This window comes from Anomalospiza imberbis, chromosome 6, assembly GCF_031753505.1.
Source record: "Anomalospiza imberbis isolate Cuckoo-Finch-1a 21T00152 chromosome 6, ASM3175350v1, whole genome shotgun sequence".
Lineage (NCBI taxonomy): Eukaryota > Metazoa > Chordata > Aves > Passeriformes > Viduidae > Anomalospiza > Anomalospiza imberbis.
Window position 1 is genome coordinate 24,219,676 of NC_089686.1, and position 20,823 is coordinate 24,240,498.

General features: G+C 37.6%; 1 protein-coding gene across 6 annotated transcripts in view; it reads right to left on the reverse strand.

Moving 5' to 3' along the window:
* Nucleotides 1-1,271: 1,271 nt before the first annotated feature.
* The window catches only part of MIPOL1 (mirror-image polydactyly 1), a 192,184-nt gene continuing 172,632 nt past the window's right edge, over nucleotides 1,272-20,823 (reverse strand). For all 6 annotated transcript variants that reach the window (XM_068192885.1, XM_068192884.1, XM_068192883.1 and 3 more), the window contains 2 exons: nucleotides 20,356-20,586; nucleotides 1,272-1,505 (listed from right to left, as the gene is read on the reverse strand). In XM_068192885.1, coding sequence (XP_068048986.1) covers nucleotides 1,439-1,505; nucleotides 20,356-20,586 — 298 coding nt within the window. In that variant the 3' untranslated portion in view covers nucleotides 1,272-1,438. The remainder of the gene's footprint in view (nucleotides 1,506-20,355; nucleotides 20,587-20,823) is intronic.

Genomic DNA, 20,823 nt, shown 5'->3' on the forward strand with positions numbered 1-20,823 from the left:
GGGTCTGCAGATGAAGAAGGTTTAACATTTAAGTGTTTGAAAGAAAAAACAGACATTAAAATATCTCTCGCTACACCTAAAACTAAAATTTCATTTTCTCCAGATAGACTGCACTATCACAACATCTGAACAAGCAAGCATTAAGAGGTAAGACCATGTAACAACATTAAACACAAAGCAAAGCAGAAAAGTGGAAGCCTCAGGAGTTACATCCACCTTGCCTGAGTAGGCTTGTCCGGAGGAGACACTAAAGCCCAGCTGGCTGCTGAGATTCTTGATTGAATTTGGGATGCTCAGAGATTACAGCTGCTTTCTTGAGCAGGATTTTGTGAGTACTGGCCTGACTGCTCATACCAGGGAATTGTTGGGTCACAAACATAACACTAAGTTCAACTCTAATGTACTGTAGAGTCTATAATGTCTGTGTACCCCAAATTTTCCTCCTCAGTCCTCAGTTTCTCCCCTCCTTGTCAGATTCTATGCTTCAGACTTAAGTCCTAGGGCACTTCATGAGTACAAAAAGCTGAGGATTGACAGTTTGGCCTCAAACCCAACCTGGATGGTACTCCTGCACTGCAGAGCAATCAGAGTCTTGTAGGAAAGGGATGAGAAGAGCCAAACACTGAAAAGGAGAATTTTTAATTTATAAGTTGCTTTCTGAAATCTGAGAGCTTGTCCCTCATTTAAAAGGACAGAGGAGTGATTAAAAACAATACAGGAAATTTTCTCCACTGTCTGAGACACTGTACAATGTCACAAGGCTTTCATGTTGCAATTCTTTAAGCTGAACTTCCAGTGAAACCTAAATATAAATTTCTTTTTAATGTATACTGAAAATGCCATGTACTAGCAGAAGCTATTCAACAGTTGTATAAAGCTATACATTTAACCTGCCCTTTGATGTAGCCACAGTAACTACCTGCAATTCAATGGGCTATGAGTAAGGAGGAAAAAATATCCAATATACCAGCCAGAGATATTTCTTGAATGCCAACCTACTTTATCAATTAATATATTTAACATACAAATACTGGACTATTTGCAGCCTCACAAATAAAATAAGGGATTTAAATTTTGAACCTGAAGCCTGCAGTATTTAAGAAATGACCATGCTGTGCCTTGCAGCAGACTATAGTCTTAACACTGAGAGGACAGACTGTTAAAATAAGCATCTACATAATTTTTCACAATACACCATGCCACAATGCATTTGGTTAAAAACAAACATATGTTTGCAGTGAAACATTTTAACAAATCACAGAACTCAGCAGCAAAGTAGTTAAACATTTATGATTTGATTTTATCTCAGCTTGGAATGTCGCTGGAGTGTCCCACTTCTAACAACTGTTTGCTAAGTTAAGGCTTCAGTGTTTACACAGTGCTGAATGAAGCAGCCTGGTCACCAGATGTGAAAGCTTCCTTAGACTACAGCTTTCAATCAGATCACGGTCCTAATGGTCCCTGCTCCAACCTTCTTCCTCAGGACGTCCACCAGCCTTTCCAACCTGAGAGGGGGCAGGGGAGAGGGAGAGGAGAGAAAAAAAAAGGAAGCTAATGTTAGGAATGTTCTGGCTGAAAGAGACAGTGTTTGCACTGAACCAAGCTGTCCTGGTGGTGGTCACGCTCAGAAACAAAGCACTACTGTAAAAGACAGACATTAAGGGAAAATGCAGACAACTTGCGAAAAACTTTTTAACCTACAACCCAACCCATATGCAGTCAGTGATATATATCAACTCACTTCTCCTTTGCATGGAGTATCTGAGGTCCTTGTATGGCATTAACAAAAAACTATGCAGCAATCCTGTGGTACAATATACACTTTGTCCTGGTGTAAGCAGGACAATTAATTTTTACACTGTTAAAAATATGAGCTGTCCATGACTCTTGTTAATTGTAGCACTTAACTATTGTTTCCCCTTAAATAATATCTTGCCCATTGCCCAACAAATACTTTTACTGTCCAGCTTATAAATTTATGTCTAAAAGCTGATGTATTTTATGCAAAAACTTTTTCAAAATACTCAACAAGCCAAGTTTCTGAGGACATGGATGATGATATTTTGAAGGTGGCCTGCGTGATTCTTGTGTCAATACAACTACAGATAAATTAACAGTGTAAGTAAGTAGGACAGAGAGCTGCCCAATCCTCTTAGCTTTAAGGCACAGGCACTTTAAACATGTTCAATCTCACTGGCTTAATTTGATCTTTCTTTTGTTAAAGTATGTAGAAAAATGCAAAGGACTAAATTTGTTCATCATTTTGTATCTATACACATTTATCTTCAGCATTCCAGAAATCATGTATTCAAGCTATTTCTTCAATTTGTCTTTGTTTTATGGTATCCTTCAATGAAATCTCTCACAAATAAACCATCTGTATAAAAGCAGACACTGTGTGTAGCAGAACACTTTCAGAGCCATGTCCAGAATATTATAGACACAGCTTCCACAATGGATAAACAGAGCTGCAGGTTCAAATAGCTGTATTCATTGTTACAAAGTTGACCATTTTTTCCTTATCTTGAAAGACAATTAAAAAAAAATTATACAACATGAGAAATGCAGATAGGAAATAAAAATAACACAGCTTTATCAAAATTGCAAAATGCGTTTTATCTCATGAATGCATTAGTAACTTCAGTGCACGTAAACTAGTCAACATGGATTTATTGCCACAAGTCATGACTAATGTGCTTGGTACGTATTGAAACACTCTTGTTTTCCAGGAACCACCAAGCACGATGAAGCTACACCTTTCATTGTACTCACCAGGTGACTTAATTCCTGAAATGAGATTAAGCATTCACCACCCAAATGTAATCATCAGACACCAGGAAAAGTATGTGGAAAGTTCAGCTCATTCTTGGTGTTCCACAGGGACTCTGGGCGAATGAATGCACAGGTAAGAAACTGCTAAAACACTGCTCCTCTCCCTTCAGTTTTCCAATAGTCACTTTTCCTTCTTAACCAACTAGTGCATTTCCCCCTGGTTTTGTAAAATAACATCTAATGCACTTTGTCTTTATAGGCAGCATCCAAACAGCCATAACTGTCAGTCCATGCAGGTATAAAGTCAGGGATTTCACAAGTTATTTGCTCCTGTAAGTTTTCTCACATGGATCCATCAATGTTTTCTCAGTTCTAAGGATTTTAACTCAGTTACTGATCAGTCAGTTTTGTCAGCCTCTATTATTGGGAGGTTTCCCTGTTACATCTCTGTCAGTCCATGAGCAATTTCAGAAAGCAATGGGAATTAGTCCTCTTTCACTAGCATGTGTATTCAGAAGCACAGCAGCTTTCTCAGCCATTTTAACTCTTGTTGGAGGTCTCTTTCACACTAGCACCCTCTCTAATATACTTCAGAGACATAAAAGCATTGGAGAAACATTTCAAACTGTTTGGACAAACAGAAGGTTTGGGCTGAAAATTGTTTTTCTGGGAGACAGCATAAAACCTGTAAAATCTGAGATCATGGCTTATTTAAATCACTGTTCAGTTAAAAAGAAATATTGTGTGGCTTATACAAGGCAGGGGGTGGAGGGGGGGGAATGACTTCAGTAATTGAGGCTCCTTTTGGGGAAACACAAGTTGGATGTCACAGCTTACACACTGTCCTACAACTGGATTCAGATGTGCACCACTCTGTGACCAAGCAATGGCACTGCACAGCAGAGCAGAACAAGTCAGTGAAGAGCTGCCCATGTTTGAAGAGAAATACCATTGGGATGAAAGTAGCTGTCTTCTATTTAACCTTGAAACTGTCAGGCTTCATTGAAAATAATGAGGCTTAACAATCATAGTTTCTGCTTTTCAAATGAATGATGACTGAAATCATCAAAATGAGGTATTCCTCACCAAATACACACCATGCAGAGCTTATTTGCCTTTTGTTTCAGTCATATGCGGACTTGCAAATTTATTTTTTCTTTATCAGAAGGAAAAAAAAGGTAGCAGTGGATTAAGATATTGTACCTTTGAAAGAGATTTAAGCAACAATGTAAAAGAGAAATGGTAGCAGCTATTTATAAGATAAAATAACAGAGGGCAAAATTTACCCCTACACAGACACAAGACCCAATATACCACTGAAATCCCACTTAAGCCTACAAAATAATGCTATGTGCTGAATCAGTGGTTAATAACTCTTGATGCAGGCCTCAGGGGGCTTTTTGGAATGATAATCCTGGACTCTTTGTTCACCAAGGGCCCAACTCTGTCATCCCACCTCACACTAAGCAACATTTTCTTTGTGAGTAATAAAAGGCAGCTAAAAAGGCTGTTCGTGCCAGTGAGGTGCTACCTGTGAGGGGTGAGGGTGGCAGAGCCAGCCCTTGTTGATAAGGCTTTGTGCCCAGCCCAGTGGGGTACTGCAGGCAGCTCCCTCTGGAGACTGAGCATTTTAATGTGCAAAACTGCAGTAACAGTTTTATACCTCAAGATCAAAGGTAACTTAAACAGAAGAATGAAAGGTACTGGGAACTAGTCTCAATGTTTGCAGGATTTTATTCAAAATACGGAAGACGTGAAGAAAGCAACTTCTGATACTTTGTGTAATTTCACCAAATTTTACTTAACTGAAAGCATCACCGACTACATTTGATTGTATTCTAAGACAAATTCTAACATTCTAACAAATTACATTTGTCTTTTTGCTTGTGAACAGTCCTCATAGTATAAGTTAAATGTGCAACATAACACTTTCTCCTGAGATGTAAGCAAGGACACTCACTGAATTTGCATCTCATGAAGCAACTAAATAAGTAATTTAAGAAGAAAGTATTTGAGTTCATATTTTAGATCAGAAGAATGATATGGTGGGTGGGCCATTCTGTGGTAGTGCTGAAGGTCCAAATGTGCAAGGACAGACACACACCTTTTGGAATGTTTTACAAAGCCTCTTAAGGGCTCACTCCCCACTCACAGATTTCAATTTCTTCCTTAGAAATTTTTGAAAACCGCAGTAGATGACCATTATTCCTTCGTTCTTCAAATACTTCTAGAAAATCTGTTCCTTAACAAATAAATTCTCTCAACAAATGCCACATCAGCATTCTTTATACAATTATTGTATGCATGCATGCAAAGTGAGTACAAAAGGACATACAAAATATAGGAAAAAACTATGGATTCAGATGGATAGGTACAACTTTGGTTTTATTTCTATTGATTTACATATATCCAAAAGTAAAAAGTAAAAATGTCCAGTGCTTTTCAAAATAGATTGAATTTGCATTGATGAAAAGCACAAAGATGATGGCTAGAAATATTCTTTATCTACACTACATACTTCTGTAATGCTCCCATGAAATGGAAAAATAAATAAAACACATAACTTAGGAAAGAGACACCCAGTCCATCATTATTTTTAAGTTAGCAAAAGACACAATGTTAAGAGTCTTGAATTGCAGTGGCTTAATGCTTTCTCCATACAAATTGGGAATTAAGCAGTTGAATCTGTATTCTATATAGAAATAAAAAGAATTCCATAAGGGGCTTGCTATTATGATGTTACAGGTTTAATTATGTCCTTTTAAACATGTTGCTAAGCTTTAAGAATATCCTCATTTTTAGAGGAAAGCTACCTGAACAGGATAATTACCAGGTGAGTCTTCCCCAAGACAAATTCTCAACCATTCTCAAATTTTCTTCCAGTTATTTCAAACTGTGTTCCCTTGTCACCTGTGCACACAGCTGTCAATGCCTGGATGGAGAGTATATTGTTATGTGGAGTGTTCTTACACAGATCCTGAATTGCTTGACAATCTGCTCTGACTTTTAGCAAAGCTTTACTCCTGTGAGTAAAAACAATTTTGGTTTTAGACTTGGCCTCCATAAGGCAGACTTAAAATCCTAACTGACAGAGAAGTTTGCTCTGGGAGCTCAGAAGCTGAACAGACTGGTGCAAGTATGGTACCTACTACTCTCTACTGCTCACTCCTATGCACGTTTTTAGCTTGCTTTCCTCTTTCACATATTCTGCTGAAGAAGTCTAGCTCTCACCTGTAGCTTGGGATCAGTAAAAACTCTGCAACTGCATAAATCCACACAGCTTGGTACATCCTTCCACACTGCTCCACCTCTGGCCAAAGGAACTCACCCCAAAGACAACAGTGGCCTTTACTCCCAGGTCTGAATATGACAGTTATACAGTCACAGAGTGACCTCCCTGGGAGTCATGCACCAGAAATACAAAAAATGGACACCCAACTGAGAGAAAAGGGCACCCTTCAAGTAGCCCATGTCCTAATCTGCAAAGCAATATACAGACTGGCCAAAAACAATGGCTTCTACCTGCAAATGGAGGAGTTAAGTGATAAAAACAAAATCATCCCGGATTTTGAAATGCTATATAAAGGCTTATAAACCTAAGCTATAGCCCTTGGTTATCTTTCCAGTAGATAAGATTAGGCTCAGGCTATGAAGATGGCCTTACTTGCATGATTTCTGTCTTCTTGTGGAATGTGTTTTGCTCACACTAATTCCCTTTAGAAACCAAGCTTTTGAAAATATATTAGATAAATAAAATGCATTGGACAAAAGTACTGCAAGCAGTTTAGCAGTAGAGTTCAGTGAATGGTTGTTTGGTGAGTAGTCATAAGAACAAATTCACTTAATTTTATTTAGAATAAAATACCTCCTTTTCCTTCAGTTTTCCTCTTGGATAAACTTAATAAAAATCTAAATGGCATACTTGTTTTCAGGCATTTTCTGTCAATTCAAGGAAACAAATGACATAGAGAAGAGAGGCTGCTGTGATACTGGTCTTGCCCAGAAACTAGTCACTTGGATAGGATCATTTACTCAGGAGGCTGGAGCAAACTGGTTCAGCTCTATTATCTGCACAAGGGAACTGGACCCCAGCTGCTTCCCTCTCAGGGGAATAACACTGTGCTAACACTGGGTGTTGGGCTTGTTCTCAGTTTCAAAATTTGAGGCTGCTTTGATTGAGTAAAATGCTTAAATACTCACTGTTTTGAAGCCTGATATCAAGGATATGACCTTTCAGTGCATGACCTATCTACCATGCTACACAACCATCACCCTCTTACTCCTGGCTGATTCAGCTAATTATTAATTACCCTTATTCCTCAATTCAGGTATTATTTTTGCCACCTCAAAAGCCTGCCTTTTTAACAATAATTTTTTATCTTCTCAGTAAAAATCACTGCCCATTGAATTTAATGGTCTGTAACAATTCTTTCAAAAAACCATCAGAGTGATAAAGACCACATGTGGTTCCAGTGCACAGGCTGCCTCTTTCTTCTTAACCAAGTTCCCTCTGCATTTTTTGGATCAGAGTCTGGGTGTCTTTCTAAATGGCATGCTGGAGTTCAGGCATGGTTTTGAACCTGATGCTGAGTGCAATTCAGTGCCCTCTGTCAGACAAGTGGCTGGACTGACTGGTATTAATGGTCCTTCCTGGTCTTAAAACACACATCTCAAGCCTGATTTAGTAGCTTGATCAGTGAGCTCTAAACCATGGTAGACCACAGCGTTGAATCTAATCACTACAGGCACCGCTGCCAATTCCTGCCTGCCCAACACTGTTTGTAATGTCACTCCAAAAAGTATGTTCCATTAAATGTACAAGCTTTAAATTTGGCAGGGCAAAGCATTCTGCCCCTGAAAAGCACTGTTACCAAACAAGCATTCCTATTAAATCCCTTTCAGCATCTTCTCAACCCAAAAGAGTAATTCTGTATATGATTAAACTTAGAAGCAAATACAGCCAGTTGGGCTCTTGACAGCAGACATTATTTCAAAATAAACCTGGCTTACACAGGCCTTGGCTAAAATATTAAGCCTTTATCTGTGGTCCACAATAACTAATCTTGTCAAACTGTTTGCCCTCTACCTTCTGTTTGGAAGATTATGAGCTAGCTCACCATTACTATTCACCTTGTGCCATCACTAGCAGCAGGAAAAGTGAGCAGTAAACACAGTTGGTCTATTTTAACAGCATTTCACCCTTTCATTGATGTAGATTGCTATACATTACAGGATAATACAAAATCAGGACTTTGCTTCTATGCTGCATTTAATGTCACCTTGTGAAAGGTATCAATCCTTTACTTTCAAATGCTTGCTGAGGACAGCATACACTGATTGCCAAAAATAATTGAGCTTCTGAGAAAGAAAAATAAACCCTGAAACAACTATGCTGTATTTCAGTACATCAAAATCTATGACATATCATAAAGACCAGTCTCTTATTATTGGATGGACCATTCGCATCTGAGCATGCGGCCGATATTAGAGATAAAAAATGGACAATAGCTGAAATAGAGGATATATTGGCATATTTAAAGTCAAGTGATACACATCAGACTATTTAAACAAATCTCCAAATTTCCCTTATCACTCCAGCTTGCATCCAACAGTTTATATGGCAATTTTATGCAAAGTTTACTACTTATATTTGTGCCAGAAAAACCTTTTCTGTAATTTCTTCCGTAAGCTTGAATTACTTTTAGCACTGACAAGAACTTTTTCCACACATTTGGTATCACACCTGTTCTCTTTTCTTAGGAGAAATCTTGACATGGGAAGCTACTTCTTACAGTGTAGTCCTTGCATTTCCATGAAGTTTGTGCTGATATGAATAGGCAAGGGTCTCCTGGGTTTTCTTGCCAAATACCTCCTGGCAATCTGTGTCGCCTGCTTATGGAAAACTAGCAGTTTCACCTTATGGTAATATGTCTTCCCCACAGAAAGTATTCTGCCATAGTATTTATTCATTCAAAGAATGAATAATGAATAATTAATGAAATATTAATTCCTGAAAACTCCTGATGAACACTAGTCCTGCCCCTTGGTAATGATTGGTATCATTAGAGTGCCATGAATCACAGGCAATCTTATTGTGTCTCTGAACTGTTCCTCACATTCTTGAGGGCAATACAGTCTCAGATCTGGGTTCTTCATGTCTACAAACATAATAATAATAAAAAAAGTATCCCACTGAATTAAAGACTAAAATTGCTGAATACAGAGCCTTTTTCTCTCAGCTTCTCAGTTTGGGCTCTGAAGTGTGTCTGGCAACAGCTCGCCAGCTTCCTTATACTATATTCAACAGAAATGTATTTCAGGAGATGAAAAAAAAGACCTCCTTTATAGAGGATTTTGGTTTGTTCTACATCCATCTTCAGGGAAATTTAAAAGCAATGTCAAAAATTGATTATCTAAAACAAACCATTTCAAATTTGCTCAAAATGAACAGTTAGGGTTCATTTACAGATCTGCAGAGAATGGCCTTTTAAAGAGACACTATAAGTTGAAATTATCAGTCTGAAACTACCACATTACATCTTTCTGCATGTCAGACTTCTTGTAAAGTCAAGTCTGAACCTCTCAGTTGCCTATTCCAAGCAAGTCTCACTTCCTTCAGACACCTTCTGGTCAAGTCCTGTTTACAATGAGTTTGTACGATTGCAAATACTGATGTACTATGGTGCTGGTTTTGGCCAGGGTAGAGATAATTTTCTCTGGCTGGTATGGGGCTGTGTTCTGGATTTGTGCTGAACACAGGCTGATAACAGAGAGATGGTTTTGTTACTGCTGAGCAGGGCTTACACAGAGCGAAGGTCTTTTCTGCTTTTTGTACTGCCACACTGGCAAAGAAGCTCAAGGTATATGGAAGGCTGGGAGGAGACGCAGCTCGGGTGGGTGATCCAAACTGACCAAAGGGATATTCTAGACCATATGACATTGTGCTCAGTATAAAATGGAGTAGGAAGGAGGCAGAAGGGGGGATATTCAGAGTGATGGAATTGGTCTTCCCAGGTAGCTGTTTTGTGTGATGCGGCCCTGCTCTCCTGGAGATAGCTGAACACTTGCCTGCCATGGGAAGAAGTGAATTAATTCCTTGGGTTTTTTTGTGCAGCTTGCATGTGCAGCTTTTGCTTTTCTTATGAACCTGCCTTTTTTTCTTGATTCCACAAATATTTAAAAAAACCCATTGCAGATTTGATGGTTCTAAGCAGCTCTCAATACTGTTCCACCTCCCTGAGGTGGTTCCACCTTCTGACCAAAATTAATCTGGAGCTCATGGAGAGAAAATCCCTTCCGAGAAACCATCATCAAATCCTTCCACATTAAAAATAGGTTTTACATAGGTTTATTGTATTTTATCACCGATGTGATATTGCCCAAGCTGGAATGATGTTTAGAGCACCTAGAGATCAAGTAGTAATGGAAACAGGTATAGATGTAAAAGCAAAGCATTTTACTAAGCTCTTACTAGTGATAAGTCCTTCATAATGGGCTCAGACTGGCAGGTGAACTCTCTACCCCTCTGGTGATTTCAGGACAACTCACACTTGGTCATACTTCTGTAAAGTATTTCTAGAAAAAAGGGCAGTCTTCCCTCAAAAACTAACAAAAAATTCCATGGACAAAATATCCTCTCTTCCTCCTAATGTTTCCCTTGGTGGCAATTCTACCTCGTGATGACATGAGTGGGACTGATTGTAGGAGAAAAGCCTTTTAATTTCTGTTGATGAAAGCATAAAATTTGGATTTACATAAAGAGTCACAAAGTTCTTCAAAAGCATAGAGTAAAATCTACAAAATGTCTTTCGTGTTGAGTGCATCACTTAGATATCCCTTTTATCTGGTGTGCATATGTTATATCCCTTAAATAATTTATGATCATTTTATCAAGGATTGAAATAGAAATGATGGAAATACATATATTATGAGGCACAAAATAAATTGCTAAATAAAATAATTTTATGGTACACATTTCAATACCTGCACAATACACACTACCTGTAGTGTCTTTCATTCAAAGGCTGAATCCTGATACTTTCTATGGGCAAGAATTCCATGATCTGAAGCTAAAATCATAAAATGTGGTCCTAAAGATTTATGCCTTCCAACAGGTCAGTATTTGGATCTGTATCCTAATACCCACATCACAGCATAAATCTAGAATATGAAACTCAAGCAACTTGCCAATAAAACAACCCTGGTGATTATGGGGTTAAGCCTGTTAGCTGTCATATATACAGTTGATACTGCCCTTCTACAAAACCATGTTAAAAAAAAGCCTTATGAAAAAATCTGACTATCAATTAATGGCTCAGTAGTTATTCAGAAACATAAACTGTAAATTTTTTCTCAGATAAGTAGCCCCTGGTATAGTAAAGGTATACTTAATTTTTAGCAGTGGAAAAATTCAAATGATTTAAAGTTTGCTTAAAATAAAATACTTTGTTGGCTTAGTCAGGTATCTCGTTATGTTGTTGTAAAGAACTGTCCCAGCAATTCTCTAAAAGGTTATACGTAATTCAGAAGCTTCAGAAAGTCTGGGTTTTCTTTTTGAGCTTCTGCATATACATTTACAGTATTCAATCTTTTGCATATGTTAAGAAACAGTATGAGTATTAACAGAAAGAACCGCAAATTTATTTTTATTCCTTCAGCCAAGCCACAAATAAATGACTCTTGCAAACAAACCAAATACTATTTAGTAACGGCAATGTAAATGCCATGGACTTATTTTATTTGGATATAAAATATTAAAGTAAATGAGTATTTGCTGTGACACTCTTTTTATCATCTTGGAAAAAAAAGCAAGTCTGAGAAAAAGTTTTCTTGCTATTATTCAAGGAGCACTCAATCTGCTGTTCAAAGTTATTTAATAATTTCTCATAGAATAGTTAACTATAAGCTTACAAATACTGTGTCAGCATGCTTCTTCCTATTGGGCAAACAACTTCAAAATCTAATTTGTTTGTGTTATTGGTCTTACTAAATATTAGTCTTTGCAAGTCTGGTTTACACCACTGAAGTTAACTATGCCAACATTCTGATTTTGTTCTGAAGTATTCCACAACAAGCTGATATTATACAATACAAGCCCAAGAGCTAGCTGATCCAGTTTACTGAGTGTATACTTAGTGTATTTTGCTACTGATAAATCAATAAAACCATGTTGTAATCTACAAACTTCCATCTCTCTGAAGCAGCTATAAGTAAACTGTAAATGAACACACAGGTCAAAAACTGGGATGCTGTGATTATGTTGACTCTGAAAACATTTGACTTTCATAGAATACATTTTACTGTTTGAGAGAATGAAGTTTCAGCACTGCTTTTATTTTCGTGAAAGGCTGAGATGATAAATATTCAAATGACAATAAATATTTGTGTTTATATTGTAACTACCCATACTTTAACAAAACAATATCTGCACTGCAATCCACAATGTACAGGGGTTAAGTAAAAGTAAACCATAGCTACAAAAAAGAAAATAAATACTTGACTTTGACTGTTTGTGTAGTTTTGCATTCTTCATCTATGTGAAACTCTGCAGCCAATGAATATCTTGGCTGTGCAAGGAATGCACAAAAGGCATGCCTGTCATTCTCTTTGATTGGGATTTTTTTGTCTTCATTCTATTAAGTGCACCACTGAGCATAATGCTGGCACTGATCATAAACTGTTAGATGCTACAGGCCTCACTACAATTTATGACACCCAAAATATCTGGGAGAAGGATATCCCATAATCTGCTCTGGCAATATCACACATTATAATTGTATGAGACTTTCAGTAGTGATACCACAACCTGCTCTATTAAGGGCAGTCCCTTACTTTTAGTGTCTTGCTCCAGGCTGTCCAGAAGTCCTCAAGCTACCTTCTCTAAAACTAAGGCCACAAGTTTCTTTTAAGGTGATAAAGACAACAGCAGTGCTACCAGTTCTCCTTTTCAGGACAAGCATAAAAAAATAATACTTCCAGTTAGAGCATTCAGCCAAGCTAAGGAAAACCTGGTTTTAACCCATATCTGCCACTTCTCAGGGGAGCAGTACACACCAGGGTTGAAGACACTTCTAAGCTTTTCTTTCTGAAGCTGTGAATTTCTACAGAAGAAACACGTGAAATGCTATTAGACCTGAAGGTGTGATTCTGTGGGGGGTGATCAAGGGTGCCCATCTGGAAAATGGGAGATGGAAGTTCTGATACTGGTTTTGTATATATGTTCAAGAGGCATTGGATAAAACTGAGAAAAAGCCCTAAAGGTAAGTGTCAGAAACAGGTCTTGTATCTCAGAGGTGAGTAGACTATTTGCTCCTCTCTGACCCAAGCAGACTGCTCTATTTTCTGCTACATGGTACTGCTTCAAAGCAAGGAACAGGGAACATCCAGACCAGACCTGTGAGGCTAACATGCCTCTCAGAGGTGCAGGATATCTGAATCTCCACAGATGGAGGAGAAAACTGAGATCCATTGTGTCACACCCTGGAGGAGAATCCCTGCTCCCAAACAACTACTTAGAAAACTAAGGGTGGGATGGGGGCAGATGCCAAGGAAACTTTTGAAAGAAATGTCTGAGGTCACACAGCTCTACATGGATCTCTGAAACCAGTGTGCCATACTTTGTCTCAGCATGTGCTTCTCCATTTGGGTCTCCAGGGAAACCAGGCAGAAAAGATAAAAAGTCAATTGTTTTAATAACTTTTTTCAGTTAGAAGTTTTCTGCTTATGCTTGTCCAAGTGCTTTTATCCCAACTGCTTATCCAAAGCGCTTCTTTGGGCAGAGAAGCTAACAGCCTTACTGGTACTGAGTTATTAGGCACTCCCTCCATCACAGCCTGCAAATTTTTAGCTGGACTCCAACATGAAGTGCCCAATTAAAAAACTGGTGTAATTCAATAAATATAATATAATCCAATAAGGAAAATACATTTCATTTCAGCTTTCCAAATGTTACATGTTTCCTTTTGTACAGTATGAATAATATGTTAGCCTTACCAAGGGAAAAATGATCTGCCTAGTGATACAGAAATGTGTAACGACAGCAGTCCAGAGAATATGCCAACGATGACTGAATTTGTTCAGCTCACCTTAGATTTGAATATTAGTTCAATATTTTATTTGCTTCAGACCTAGACAATTTATTTCTGTCTATATGTTGAATTTCTCTGAGGCTGCACATAACCTCATTGGCTCAATCGATTTTTTTATTACAACAAACAGGTATCTCTACAAGACTGTTTAATTCATCATTTCACCATGCATATTAGTGCAGTCTGAGTGGAATTTTTCTGAGAGGAACCACTGGTGTTAGTGCAGAATTCCAAGTATTTAAAAAAATTCTGACCCTGCTATGTACTGCTTTCAGCTAGATCAAGCATGACTTTTTCACACATTTCAAATAGTCTTATTTCCTCACTGACTAAAGGAGACTACTCCAGCCTATTGCCCCTAAATCTGGTACATTCACACAGCCTCTAATTGCTGCTCTATGGTAATAATTTCAAATGTGATATGAGTGATGGTTACTAGGTTTTGTGTTTTGAACTTTCTCATGTTCCTATTCATGTCTGGTATGCCAAAAAAATTTGCATCAGCTCTGGAGCATTCTTCAGAGTATGTGGTAGTTTTGCGTGTCTGGGAATCTTCCATCTGGCTAGTGTGGGTTTCCTAAACACCATAAAACCCTGCCTGTGGAGTTTGTGTATCTCTTATGGGCCCCATGGAGCTTATAAGCTGCTTTTAATCATTGTATGAGGCAGCCAACATATCAGTCCTCATCAAGGAGTTTTTTTGAATCCCATTTAATAAGTTTTGATCCAATTCTGAAAACCAAAACCTTTGCTAATTTGCATTGGTATCTTAAACTGCTACAAAAGTCATCTTTCTTTGCTTCCCATTTCTTTCCATACAAACTCTGATATCCATTGACTTCTGTGGATTGCTACAGCAAATACAAGATTCTTAGCACCTTGCTCTCACTCAATTGTCTTTTCAATGTACCAGCATCTGTTTCTCAGCAATCTACAGGTCATACCCTTAATTGGGACAAATGAATGCAACTTAGTGTGACAGAGCAAAATCAATTTGCTGTAACTAAGAAACAAGCTCTGTATCTACATTCTTCAACAAGACACCAGGACTTTACATTTCAAAATGCCAGCACCAGTTAAATTATTCCCCAGGCTTTATTAAAAAATTACCAACTATTCCAACTCAGCAGAATTTCACAGCAGCAGGCAGCTCAGTAATTATCATTAAAAGTAAAATAATTTTTGAAATGTGCTAATTTATTTACTGACACAAATCAAAGAAACTACCAGTACATATGACATTGTACTCCTAGCCTCCGGTATTTAATGCTTTGACCTGACATGCAATAGAGCACAACTTTGTAAGTAAAATAACCAACACAAACAGAGGTTTAGTTCGAATAGAAAAGTCTCAACATCTAAATATAACATCTTAATAAAGTAAGAAATCAAATAATATTTATTGTTTTGAAAGAAGAAAACAAAAGAAATAGCTCTCTCAAATTTAAAATAAAGCCAGCTGAGTTCTCTAAGACTTGGTGGTTCCTCCAAAACAAACAGCTTTAAGTCCCAGTGAATGTACAACTTGTTTCTTTTGTGAAGTGCTTCTGCCTGCAATTTCTAATTAACTAGCTCCATTCTTTCCTACAACAAGCAGCTCAACGCATACAAGCTACAATGTATACTTCAGCTAAATATATGTAGGTATGATTTTAAAAGGAGATAACTAGTTAACAACATTTGCATGTTGCAAAGAGGCTCAATTAGTATAATAATTCTGAAATCTTTCTTTTAGCCTGTTCCCTGCATAGCTACCCCTACTGAACACAATCTGCACACTAAAGATATGTTTGCAGTTAAAAATCTCCAGAGACTTTAGACCCATACATAAAGATACTTATTTCATTCTTTTCTGAGACACTGACCTGTATCCTCATTTAAAAATGAACACCACATCTTTATGTTATTAAATCTTTGTTTTGATCTATTAGTATTCACCAAAGTGCCATTTTATACAACACCACACTGAATAGGCAAGGCTGGAGGTAACCATCTGCAGCTTTAGAGTCAGCATTTGAATTGATGAAAAGAGCTTTGTGTTTTCATTGCCAAGTTTGATTCTTCCAGTCATTAGACATTCCCCTCAGATCGCATCAATGAAGTGATCTCCCTTACACCCATGTGTTAAATTCTCTTCTCCTCATGGTTTCCTTTGCCAGCTACACTCCAGAAAGACTACTGGGTCTTAGCCACATTCTTCTCACAGCTGTGTTAAAAAAGAGCATCAGAGCTTCTTCCCAAAATCCATATGTGTATCTGGTCAGTCCCCTGTCGGAGGGTCACCTCACATTGTGGTGTGATTATTCAAATATTCATCCTTGTTCTTCAACTACACCGCTCTGATCATTCTGGGAAAGATTAGACCTTACAGCCAGCACTGAAGAACGTATTGGACATTGATGTGAAATACACACAGCTCCCGCACTCAGAAGGCAGATTAGTTTTACTTGCAGAAGACAGGGACACTAACTACTTAATAAATGCTTACTTCTTATTTCTTTACATTTTTTGTATTCTTTTCATCCATGTCGACTGTTGGTAATAACTGTTTGTTTTTGTTGTTTCATAGATCGACTTATATCAGCATCAGCTAAGAAAATTAATGAACAAGTACAAAAGCAGAGAAAGCATTTTCAAAAAGGCTGGAGGGAAATTCAGGACTAAACAAATAAAGGGTGTGTTCCAATTACAATGAAATGTAGGTGGTCAAAAAAAAAATCAGACCTTAAGGGATAAATGTTATTAAGGACTGAATTTAATTCAGAAGACCGCTTAGTTTTCTTATGTATTCAATCAACTGAAATTTTTATCCAAAGCTGTAATTCTCCTGACTTCCTCTTTAAAAGAAAGAGAAAGAAAATTGAAAAGGTCTCTAATAAACAGTTAAGGACAAATGAGGCAATGACTTCTGGTTTACATCACTTTTATATTAGCTTCATTCATAGTCAGAACTACCTTGACAAAGTACACAAGCAGGATCCTTCTCACCATTTATGCTTATTTCCATACCTGTATATTTTAGTACTGCACTATTACTTTGTGGATTTGTGTTTATTTTTAGAGGATTACATAGAAATTCTCTGCCACTTCACACAGCTACATGACAATGCAAGTGTAGCAGTGCTCACATGCAGAGTTGTGCTTTACTGACCTAGAATCATTAAATTATGAGAAAAAAATAGAAGCCCTCAATAGACAAATTGCATTAAAATTCACTCCAGCTGCAAAGCTGTTGCAGAAAAATAGAACATTTCCTGGAAAAACATCAAAAGTGGCCTCAGCCTTCACTGATAATTGGCTAATATTGATTTGGTATTACATTATAACCTGCTCTGATCTCACTGACATCAGCAACCACTCCACAATCCCAGAGGTTCCAGCCGGAAGGGCATTTTTAAAATGCCTCGCTTCCTCTGTTGGCAGAGGTACTAATTAATTCACCGGCTCTCCCAGCCACCTTCTCCAGGTCAGCCCCATTTCCCTGCTGGGACTGCACCAGCTGGCTCCTGGCTTCTCAGGCAGGACAAACTTGCAGGGGGCCTGTGGTGCTATACCAGCACTCCTGTTGAATTCTGTGCTCCTGTCCTAATTCTTTGTAACCACAAAATAGAACACTTTAATTAAATCTAGAAAATTATAGTCATAGCCATTCCAGAGCATTGATTAAAAATATTACTGTGCAGATCATAATAGTCTATTGAATAAATATGCATTGTTATGCATGTACATACATGTACTTGTTTACACAGACCACAGTTAAAATGTGTACTCGCTTTATAAAGAATAGCACTCTCTTAAAAGAATAAGGGTATCTTGATAGTGTTTCAAAATCAAAAGAGATTCAAGCAAATGCAGCTAAATCTGTGTGGCCACCCTCTGAGCATCAATGTTTCTTGTTTTACACCAGCACCCCTGTTAGGATGGTGAATCATCTTCACAGGCAAGAGCAGACAGTGTCAATTTATCTCTCACACTGCAGCTAGCCAACGTGAGATTTTCACCCTACTTCAGTATAAACAGATGTTTGCTACGTCCAAATTCACTATAAGTAGATACCAAAACATCCTGTCCTGGTTCACAGCTGCTGTTTTGTGTGAGATAGGATCAAGAAATTTTTTAGATGCTTTTTGTCCTGATGGAAAACACAGGACCACTATTCTGCCTTGGGTCTCACATCTAGAAAGCAACAACTACCGGTGGGTACACAAATGGCTGACATGATGGAAATGTTGTGGAGAATTACAACTCTCTTTAAAGCTCTGCATATCATGCTGAATGCAAACACTGAAGTTTTTAAGAATATTAAAAAATTCTTTAGTGTTGCCAGAGAGCAGATTAGCAAAGGCAGTGTAAAACTAGTAAGCTACATTTTATGAAGATACAAAATACATCTTTTCTCAACATTCTTAATTACAATGATGATGTTCTTTCTTAATGGATGTCATAATTATTTCACTCTTCTGATTTATAACTGTTGCTATTTTACCAAATAATATTGAGAATCTACTTTATATGGCTGACAAAACTACTTCCCTTCATATGTCAGAATTAAATTTTAGTTAAGCATTTTAAAAAGTCAAGAAAATAGATTGTTTTATAACAGTCTTTAGTCTATGAATTTTAGTGACACATTTTAAACTACATTAAGCATCCTCTTAACACAGTGCTAATAATTAATACTACTGTAATTAATACCAAAAGTCCTTTCTGTTGAGAGGTTTGCAAATCGTCAGTTCTTTTTTGAAATGTAGAACATCCTACATCTTCTAAATAAAATGCTAAGCTAACAAATGAGTTCCTGCCTAATTGCCAAACACTGATTTGTATGAAGCAGTTGAGGTTACAAAGAAATTGGGAATTCTCAGCCCGGTTTCCCTGCTGATGAGTACGAACTGTCTGTGTAGCTCTCCCAGAGGTGTCAGAGGAATCTCTATAGTGTCACACAAGGGTTCTTAGCTCAAAGTAAACACACTTTCCACAAACTCAGCTGCTTAATCTGTTTGCAGGTTGAATTATAAGATGGGGGTGGATGACTCCGGGTGCTGGGAAGACGCGCAGAGCATTTCCACGGTTTCGTGGTAAAAAGGGCATGCTATTGTCATCAAAAGACTTCAACCAATTGTTTAGTTTTGCTATAGGCTCAGTCGTCTGATCTTTACAATAATGAAAACTAACCTGACCAAAATTTTCCCAAGTAGTTGAGTATGTTAAATTACGTAAATTCTTTTCACTATAGTGGTGCATCACCACTACTTTAATTCAGTAATTCAGTTTGTGGCTGCAGTTCTACTTTAGCCACCCTGGGTACATGGGATTAAACAAGATTGTTTCACTTAGGGGAAAAAACAACAACCCAGCGAAATCTCAACCCTTGCTTAAGCAGCTATATTATTAAACATTTATAAATAAAACTAGATGTAACAACTTAAAACAGTGTACAGAAAGGTTTTATCAATATTCTCTTTACCATAACTTTTTTTTATAGGTTTATTTGTATCAACCTCTTGAAGTTTCAAATATGTCTAAGCGCTCAGAATAAAGACTTGAATGATTATCAAACAACCACTGGAGGGTTTAAAGAGATGACTAAAAAGAAGCACTTTCATATATAGATACATTAATTATATTTTATGTAGTCACAAATAAATTAAAAATATAGGAATATAACTATTTTTAAGTAGAAGAACTCATTATGTGTTTTTTTTAAACAAGAAAAGCTTTTTTAGGTCCTTGCAATATATTATAAGCCAATTTCTGGCTACTCTGTGAATGCTGTAGACATTAAAGTTGAAGGCATATATGGACAGACAGGACAATTCTCATCAGTTCAGCACTGACCACCTTGGAAGGGTGAGAGAGGAGAATTTTGCAGTTGATGAATGTAATGCAGAGATGAGAAGTGCCAGACTGTCAAGAAGCACTACTAATAACAAACATGACAATAAGTACTTCACTAGAGATGAACTTCAGGTTTTGGAGTTCAGTAACCTTTTAACAGGGAAACTCATGATGGGAAAGATAATACAATCCCTGTTCACTGACTCAGAGACTTCCTGTGGCTCTCAGTGAGATTTTGAAGCCACCCCTAAACAACCCCATAAGCATGAAACCTGCCAGATGTGTAACAGACCAAAAATGAGAACCATAATATTCTACCATGCAATTATAAAGACAAATACTCTATTACCATAGGATTGCCACAGAGTAAAAGAACAGTGAAAACCATTCATAGGAGATGGAAAGACTTTCTCTGTGCCTTGCACAAGTAGGAAGCAATTTCTTTAACCGTCATGAGAGGTACCGTGACTTGCCTAATAGCACAAAACTGTTAAAATCATCAGCTTCACTCTGAGTAGGAAAGGAGCTGACAAAGGAAGAATCATTTTAAAGGACCTTTTCTGAGTACTGCCACACTTTCAGTTATAGACAAAATACTAGAAAAAAATGCTTCCTGTGGATTACAACTTCAATTTTTGTTGGAAGGCAAGTGACTTACTTTTGAACTTTTTCATTGGCCTCCTGTGAAGCTTCCAGGGCTTTCTGGAGCTTCAGCTCAGTGTCCTTTTGCTCCAATCGAGTTTGCTGCAGCTGAGCTGCCAGCTCTTCAATCTGGCCATAGGTTAGGGTCACAATATCCTCCCTTCCCTGCAGTCCACCTTCAGAAGTACTGAAAGCACAGTTAGGCTGGTTCTTCTGACTCATTCCTTCAGACAAAGACTTGTATAACCTGGGAAAACCAAATCATACATGTTATTAAATTTCAGTCTAAGGCTGAGCTACAAGAATTAACTAATACTTTAAACATTGTCATATATATGGACTCACATGCACTAGTAGCAAACCAAGTCATACTTCAGAAGTGACTTCAGAAGAGAGGAAGTGTTCAGAAGTGTTCAGAAGAGAACAAAAAGAACAAACCTTTTCTGCAATGTTCTTCTAGAAGTATGTAACAACCATCAAAATT